The sequence below is a fragment of the Asterias amurensis genome, chromosome 1 (assembly GCF_032118995.1).
Source record: "Asterias amurensis chromosome 1, ASM3211899v1".
NCBI classification, from domain to species: Eukaryota; Metazoa; Echinodermata; class Asteroidea; order Forcipulatida; family Asteriidae; genus Asterias; species Asterias amurensis.
This window is the reverse complement of record NC_092648.1, coordinates 15,282,350-15,291,334: the sequence shown is the minus strand read 5'-3', so window position 1 is coordinate 15,291,334 and position 8,985 is coordinate 15,282,350. Positions and strand designations below refer to the sequence as shown.

Genomic DNA, 8,985 nt, shown 5'->3' with positions numbered 1-8,985 from the left:
TACTTCTCTTGACAATAAAAACATATCTGGTTTTTAAAGGCAGTGGACACTATTGGTAGTTACTCAAAATAGTTATTAGCATATTATAAAACCTTTCTTGGTGACGAGTATGGGGAGAGGTTGATGGTGTAAAACATTGCGAGAAACGACTCCCTCTGAAGTGCCATAGTCTTCGAGAAAGAAGTAATTTTCCACGAATTTGATTTCGAGACCTTACATTTAGAACTTGAGGTCTCGAAATCAACCATCTAAACGCACACAACTTCGTGTGACAACGATGTAATTTCTTTCATGGGCGTCAATCAGGGGGGGGGGGGTCGGGGGGAACATGTCCCCCCCCCACCTTTTGGAGGGTGGGGGACACAATATAAAATGTCCCCCACCTTTTTGACCACCTTTATCATGAAGCCCAAGTTTTGCACTGTGTAAGACGAAACCCTGTGTCCCTATATGGGCATTAATCCTGTGGGCAAAGGATGACACAATATCCCTTCTCAAAATTGGCCCTAGATTGCATCACAGAGCATCTAAAATGCAAACTTTCTCCCGGGCCCTAAATCGGGCCCGCACCCCGAGCCCTTAATCGGGCCCACACCCCGAGCCGTAAAGGCTTCTCACACGCATGCTCCATCGTTGACAGATTTGCACCTCCCCCTTGAAAGAGTGGAAGGGACGTGTACCCCACCCCTACCCCACCCCATCCCATCCCATTTTCGAAGGGTGGGGGACACAGTATCAATGTTCACCGTGTCGTTAGACCACCTTTATTATGAAAATCGTGTTTTGCACTGAGGAATTCTGGAGCACTGGAACACAAATATTCACACAGCTCATTGTTCTATTTCGTTTGCCATTTGGCCGCTAAATGGCCTAAAGATTGCACTACAGAGCATCTAAAAATACAAAATTTTCCCGGGCCCTTGAGCGGGCCCGGACCCATGCCGTAAAGGTTTCACACTCACATGCTCACTATTTGACAGTATTTTCCCCTAAAACTTGGTTCATAGATCCGCACTTGGAGATGTTGTCACCCCAAAAGGTTTTACTGCTGCTCACATTCTACAGATGTTCTGTTCCGTTCTGTATGCCTCTTATTGGCCTAAGATTGCACCACAGAGCATCTAGAATACAAAATTTTCCCGGGCCTTAAGCGGGCCCGGACCCATGCCGTAAAGGTTTCGCACCCCTGAGCTCACTCTTCGACAGATTTCCCACAAAAAAAACTTGGTCCGCACTTAGAGATGTTGTCAACCCAAAAGGTTCTACTGCTGCTCACATTTTACAGATGTTCTGTTCCATTCTGAGAGATTTGCCCCATAAAACTTGTGTCTAATAGGTCTGGTGATGATAGGGATGAAACGCCGTCTGAGCATTAGAATGCAGAAACAATATGGATATAACGAAGCTATAATTGAGTTGCTTTTTAGGTACAATAACCATGATATCAAGAATAGGTGCATCATAGCTTAAAAATAGGCATTAAATTCAAAAATCTCAGAGGGGAACATCACCACTCGGATTCACTAGATTGCACCAGAGAGCATCTACGGGCAAAAAAAAAAAAATATCCGGGGCCCTAAAGCGGGCCCCGGACCCCACGCCGTAAATGTTATGTCCCCCCTCCCACACTTCAAGACGGATTGACGCCCCTGATTTCTTTCATTATTATCTCGCAACCGATTGAGCTCAAATTTTCACAGGTTAGTAATTTTATACATATGTTGAGACACGCCAAAAGTGAAGGCTAGTCTTTGACAATTACCAATAGTGTCCACTGCCTTTAATACGCCTTGACAAGTATGGCAATTAACGGGCTTATAACAACATGAAGGGAGGATTTCACCTAGCCTTGCTCAAGGCAGTCGAATTATTCACTCCGAAAAAAGACCGCCGCTGTATAAAAACCCACCCGTATTCACTGTGCGTAAAACCCACCCGTATTCACTGTGCGTAACATCGCACGACACGATGCCCCCGTACACTATCCGCATGCGGAGGCCGTCAGGCCGACAGCCTTGTAGGATCTGTGTTGAAGCCACTGACCTCATTACTATAATAAGCGAAGAGTTCCCACGGTCAGCTCATTACCATAATGCCCGCGAAAGACGAGACATGTTTACCTCACACACCACCACCACGGACGCATGATAGGGTCCAAAGGTCGTGATAAGGGAAGTGCGTGATTGGACGTCAAAATGAATAATTCATTTGCCTCGCATCCTGTGTTGTCTGATAGGTCTGACGAACGATATACATATTCATGAGCTGCATACTAGCATATCCTCGAGCCCCCCCAATTTCGTCCACTATTGGAATTTTTTCAATACAACACATTAAAACGGGAAGATACAGATCCGACAAGGCTGTCGGCCTGACGGCCTCCGCATGCGGTTAGTGGTGTAGGAGTGCGATGACTTGTGTGAACAGTATTCGTGCGATGTGACAGTGTGTATACGGGTTGGTCATTCGGTGTGATCGCACACACCATGCACAGGGTATACGGCGGGTGGGTTTACAGCTGCGTCTTTTCGGAGCGAATAATGCGACTGCCTTGAGCAAGGCTAGATTTCACCTTGATACCACACACCTCTTCAAAAAATACTGAAAAATAATTCCAGTCCGCCGATTTTCGAAACAGGCTTTTTACCAGTTCAGACGTCAAAAATACTATGAATTAGGCTAGAATCACATAACAAATAGTTTTAAATTATAAAGTGCAGATAATCATGCAATTTACGTTTACACACACTAGGCTATTTCCCACACTCGCTGATTTTTGCTGTTTCAAATTACCCTGGTGGCCATGTAGGCCCCTATCAATTAAAATGTATTTCCCTTCCTGCCCTCATAGACTATAATTACAACCAACTTAGCGTGTTTCGTTTTTAATACAAATTTCCTAAAAATTATGTGGTTCATTTCCTGACAACATTACGATGCTACGGTTAGAAAAATAATGATTTAAATGATTAGGTATTAACTGTTAGTCCGTCTGTTGCTATATTATGCCACGACGGTCGATTCTTCTGCAGCAAGCAAGTGCATTTCCCTAACAACGAAGAAATCTACCTTTTTACACTACATGCCTACATTAAAGGAACATTACAGAATTGGTAATAGAAACAACCGTGAAGATCACAGATTTACATAAAACTTACACATTCAAATGATGATGATAGTTCAAAACATCCCTTGAAATATTTCTGTCTGAGATGTCAACTATTTAATAAAGATAATAATTCACGTTTGGAATTCATCGTTCAATGAGAATTTTATTATTTTTTTCTTGGTCAATTTTGGCAAATGAGCAGCCAATTAAACCACCAAGCTATTCTATTTCGCGCGAAACCGAATGCTACTATAAGGGTAATTCGATTTTGTTTTATGATTAGTCAAAATGTCATGTTGTGTCATTCGATTTTTCACAATTAATAAAAGCAGCATTCATATTCACAAACGCTTCTTGAGGCGTGTGTGTCACAAAAAAGAATGACGATACGCTATATTGAACAGAGTGCTAAAGGAATTTGACTCGACTCTAAACGAAATTGAATGGCCGAATTCTGAATTTGAAACGCAGTAACAACTGAAGAGGCAAAACAGCTTTAATTCGAACGCATGAATGAAATTGGCTGCTCATTTTCTGAATCTGACCGAGAAAACCTATATTATATCGTATTTTCAATATGCAGAGTTTCAAATCCTACTGGTCTTTGCATTGTTCACATTTTTATTTGCAGCCAAGAAGTTCGAATCGCAGAGCTATGTATCCTTTCCATTCCAGGGGAACAATGCGAACCTTGACGGCCAAGATGGGTTTAAAGAATCGCCTCTCCACAATGCCGTTTCTGTCAACGTTGCCAACGAACATCTTGAGTGGGGAGTGAAAGGGAAAATTATAATTATTACAAACAAGTCAAATTTTACAAAGATAAAAGAAATCAATACAAATGACATTAGTACAGGCGTTGAACTATAAGAGGTGCTGAAATGACAAAAGACAGGAATGTTTATAAATAAATAGGAAACTACATACACTATAATAGGGCATATTCAAAATGATGTCGTGAGAATAGTGACAGAAAAATAACAAAAATCACCAAGTTGTATTGCCTTGGATCGGTCGAGTTCGTCTTTGAAAAGCGTTCTGTAACCGTTTGTTGTAAAATGTATATGAGTAGAAAGATGTTGTAAAAGTAGAATACAATGATCTACACATGCCTCGAAACTGCGTGGTTTTCTTTTTACCCTGTCGACTAACACGGTCGGCCATTTATGGGAGTCAAAATTTTGACTCCCATAAATGGCCGACCGTGATAGTTCGCGACGTAAAAGGAAAACAGTGCAATTTCGAGTGATACTTGTGTGGATCATTATATTCTACTTTTAAAATATCTTTCTAACCATATACATTTTATAACAAACGGTTTCAAACGCTTTTAATAGACCAACTCGTCCGATCCAAGGCAACGTGTTCCTTTAAGTGACATTTAAGGGTGGAGTTCTTTGGTTTATTTTAATAAGAGATACTATATTATGGCTTATTGTAACAAACTTTCTAATTAAAGCAGCATAGAGGCTCAAACACATTGAAAGGTGGTGTGTTTTTATCAATCTCGTCAAAATTAATTAAACTTCATTAAAATGAACTAATAATCTAACATACCATTGTTTCCCCATATTGGTCCTTCACCTCCAATAGGGGTTCGTTGAAGGGTGCTTGATACTGCACTTTGTACTTTGTCACCCATTGCGCATCATCCGATCGCCCCTGGGTGAGCACCCCAGTCACGTAGGTCGTGTTGACCAAATCCACCTGTATCCACTGGTTGGTATCTGCCACAATGGGATACCACGCCCCTATGAAACCAGGTTTGTTGGATATCGTGTTAAGCCGACCGCGAGAGGGCGTGCTCTTGTTGCCTCTGTTTGGATTGCCATCCAAGCTACTTGAAGCGTTCAGATTTGCATTGGGGATGATCGACGCATGTTCAACACCCAGTTTCACTGGAAGAGGACAGAAATGTAGTTTTAATATTTTTGAGACTCGCAAACCAAAGTGAACTTTTACTGTAATAACAAAACAGCTCAATTGAGTGCAAAGCCTGAACAGTCGAATATTATTTCAAAACCTTTAAATATTAAACAAGTGACAATAAAACAGACTACTGAATTTTGACGATTATTATTTAACTACTGTCGTAAACACTGTGTAGGAAAATGATTTGAAATGATTGAAAACAACAATAATAACAAATTCTAGTGAGGGGAAACAAGGAAATCAACTATTGTCCAATAATAAGTTACAACGGATTTATTTCTGTAAAACTTGACATCAGCAATTAATTTGACGTACCGCCAGTGTTGCACAAACACAACTTGGTAGAATTCACACAGTCGGAAACAGCACTGTACTGTGAAGCAAGCAATAACACAAGATTTACCAGGAGGTTGTTCTAATTGTGTATTCAAAATTCAAATAGTTTATGGATTGGTGACAATTCTACAATAAACTGTCCAGTTGAAGTTGACTAAGGTTTATGTTTCCTGTCGTACGTCCGAACGCTGCACAAATCCACACTTTTTGTCTTTTTATTTTTCATAGGCAAATAATACCTATACTTTTTTGGGGTAACGGTTCAATTGTTTTAATCATATAGATGTACCCAGTCAAACTAACATAATATGAAAACTTGAATTTCACAAGGGTGGTTGCGGTTTTTTTTTTTAGATATCGCTAAAAATATCTTTAATGGGAATACACAATCACAGAAGCGTTACCGCGGTAACGGTTATTTGTGGGGGATAACAAAGTATATTTTATTTTTTTCAAAACTGCAGTACTTTGAAGAGAAATGTTTTCTTCAAAATGCAGTAGAACTATTTTATCCAAAGCTGCCCCACTTCTTACTACGTCAGTTTTCATTGTCGTTAATTTTCAGAGTCATGACCAAACGAACACACACCCTTTAAAAGCACTGGACAACACGTTTGGTAATAGTTCAGTATTCTCACCCGGTGCACTCCAACATGCATACAATAACAAAGTGATTTTGTTTTCTCAATTTGGTCATCGAAGTTGCAAGAGAATAATGAAGAAAAAACCATTGTTGCCTGAGTTGTGTACTTTCAGATGCATGATACAACTTAAAAGGCTGCAGCTGAAGTATTTTATTGTTTTAAGTGAGAACATACCTCTTTCTCAAAAACTGCGTTACTTCCGGGAGAGCCGTTTTCCACAATGTATACTACCAAACCCCGCTGCTCGTCACCAAGTAATTTTGTTATGTTATAGGTTATTTTTATTAATAACTTGAATACCTGATGTGTTGCAGTTGACTCGTAGTAGGTGAACGTTTGCATTTCTTGCAAATCGTCCCCGACTTGCTTTGTGGCGTTGTTCATCTGGCATACTCCATTGATGCTGTCATAGTTGAAAGAGGAACATCGCTGATGCCCAAGACACCGAGCCGAACACCTTCAAAGAGAATAGAATAAAATGGTTTATTAGCCAATGGTTAAAAACAATCCGAGGAATTTGGAAGTAATGGACTCACAATCACATCATAACGAAATGGTTATCCTCTTTAATACAATACAATAAATAACTTTTTTCCACTCCCCATCTGTTCTTTATCTATAAATGGATATGTATTTGTTTGGTCTTGCTTATGCCTCTGAAGAAGGTCCGGTTTAGATGAAAAGGCCATCTACCCTATAATCATTTTATAAATATACAAACAATTATATTTTTAAACATAATCAGTACAACAAAATCAATACCTAAAAACCTAAAATATACCTTATTGCGGAGATACCCGAGATATTCATGAAGGATTTGCCGAGTAGGGCACGGTGCCCTACCGGCTGGTACGACGTCTCTCGATGGTAAAGATCAGTAACTCCGTAGCATGCTGAAAGACAAAGAAGTATTTGAAGTAAGTGGACACTCAAACGTCTGAGGTTATCCATGTTTTTACTTATGTATGTCCCCATACTCTCAGCGGTATCAAAACCTCTCGATCATGTGGTCCATGTATTGGTCAGCCGTTTCAACAGCTTATGAAGCTGGCGCCTTTTATTTATACAGAAGAGTCAGTACAGTCCAGGTTCGGTGATTTCAAATCAATGGCGACCGAGGAAATTGTTTATCGACCCATTGTCAAAATAATTTCACGAATAGTTGGCGAGATTCGCGTAAAAGGAGAAAGAACAAAATTGATTTTTCGGCGATAGAAACGAGGTTGCTGTAATGACCTGGTCCTTCGGGTCCTTCTTATCATAATATGGCAGGCAGCCTTGCTTTCTGACCGGAATGTGTTGCAAACTGCATGACCTGCACTGGATTCAAGCGAAATGAGAGAGAAGAAAAGTTAACTGTTAAAGACAATGGACACTATTGGCAATTGTCAAAGACAAGTCTTCTCACTTGGTTTATCTCAACATTTGCACAAAATAACAAAACTGTGAAAATTTGAGCTCGATTGGGCGTCGGAGTTGCAAGATAACTATGTGAAAGAAAAAACACCCTTGTCACACGAAGTTGTGTGCTTTCAGATGCTTGATTTCGAGACCTCAAATTCTGAACTTGAGGTCTCGAAATCAAAGTCGTGGAAAATGACATCTTTCTCGAAAACTACGTCACTTCAGAGGGAGCCGTTTCTCACAATGTTTTATATTATCAACCTCTCCCCATTACTCATTACCAAGTGAGTTTTTTTGATAATAATTATTTTGAGTAATTACCATTAGTGTCCACTGCCTTTAATTAACATGAAAACGAAGTTGCCAAAAATGGGTCCTCGGAAAAAACCCTTGGCAGCCTTCTACAAGGCGTGTGTGATAATATTATGTGAGTCAAACTGGCTTGCAGGGGACTTGAGCTAAGTGAGAAATATAGTTAATTGTTGCCATGGAAACAAATTTTCCAAATAGAATGGTCCTTCGGAAAAAGCCTGGCAGTCTGGCCTTCTGCAAAAAGGCGTGTGTGGCAATGCGATTCAAACTGCATGACTTGCAGGGGAGTCGAGCATATGAGAAACAAAGTTAATTGTTGCGATGGAAACAAAGTTGCCAAATAAGATGGTCCTTCGGAGAAAGCCAATACGCCAGCCTTGCCCTTGCACTCTGCAAGGCGCGTGTGGTATAATATGAGAATTCCACGGAATTCAAGCTTAAAAGAATATTATAGAACTGGTTTTTGCTAACAAAACAGTTGCTGACATTGTAAGCAATTCATGCAATCCACCATATACATCAACTGACAAAAACCTGTAGAAGTTTGAGATCGATCAGCCATCTGGGTCACGAGAAAATATTGAAAAACCGTTTACTTATTATCGTGATAATGCTGCAAACAGAAATGAATAAACGCTAACTGAGCGATAAACTCTAAACGGGACATTAGTTTTATTTTGTTCTCATCATAATGACACGTTAAACAGAAATAAGATTATTGTCATGGCAGCTGAGTTTGCTAGTCGTTAAACAATTAGCAATGTCTTGCTTTGCCCGCGTCATCATTTATTTTGGGTGAAGTAAGCCTATTACAACTGTCTGCACCAAATATGCTGAATATTGGCTGGCTCAAATATTAAATGTGGTAATTTTTAAATTCAGACGGGTACGCGAGCAAACAGTAGTTGTCTTACTTTCATCTACCACGAGTAGTCTTGGTTCCAAGACTTACGTTTCGAAATGGATCAATTCCATTAAAGGAACACGTTGCCTTGGATCGGACGAGTTGGTCTATGAAAAGCGTTTGAAACCGTTTGTTATGAAATGCATATGGTTAGAGAGATGTTTTATAAGTAGAATATAATGATCCACACAAGTATCACTCAAAATTGCACGGTATTCATTTTACGTCGCGAACTAACACGGTCGGCCATTTATGGGAGTCAAATTTTTGACTCCCATTAATGGCCGACCGTGTTTGTCGACGAGGTAAAACGAAAACCACGCAATTTCGGGGCACATTTGTGT

General features: G+C 40.1%; 1 protein-coding gene across 3 annotated transcripts; it reads right to left on the bottom strand.

Moving 5' to 3' along the window:
- Positions 1 to 768: 768 nt before the first annotated feature.
- On the bottom strand, positions 769 to 8,723 carry LOC139947083 (lactadherin-like). Of its 3 annotated transcripts, XR_011787317.1 has the most exons (7): positions 7,258 to 8,723; positions 6,803 to 6,914; positions 6,322 to 6,478; positions 5,357 to 5,414; positions 4,667 to 5,007; positions 2,573 to 3,871; positions 769 to 1,843 (listed from the first exon to the last, which is right to left on the bottom strand). XR_011787317.1 is itself a non-coding variant. In XM_071944926.1 (5 exons), exons 1-5 carry the CDS (start codon positions 6,994 to 6,996, stop codon positions 3,731 to 3,733), a joined length of 891 nt encoding a protein of 296 aa, XP_071801027.1. In that variant the 5' UTR covers positions 6,997 to 8,723; the 3' UTR covers positions 2,568 to 3,730. The 3 variants fall into 3 exon arrangements, 1 of the variants encoding a protein (XP_071801027.1); XR_011787315.1 differs by having other exon boundaries at positions 6,803 to 8,723; XM_071944926.1 differs by lacking the exon at positions 769 to 1,843 and having other exon boundaries at positions 2,568 to 3,871; positions 6,803 to 8,723.
- Positions 8,724 to 8,985: the final 262 nt, after the last annotated feature.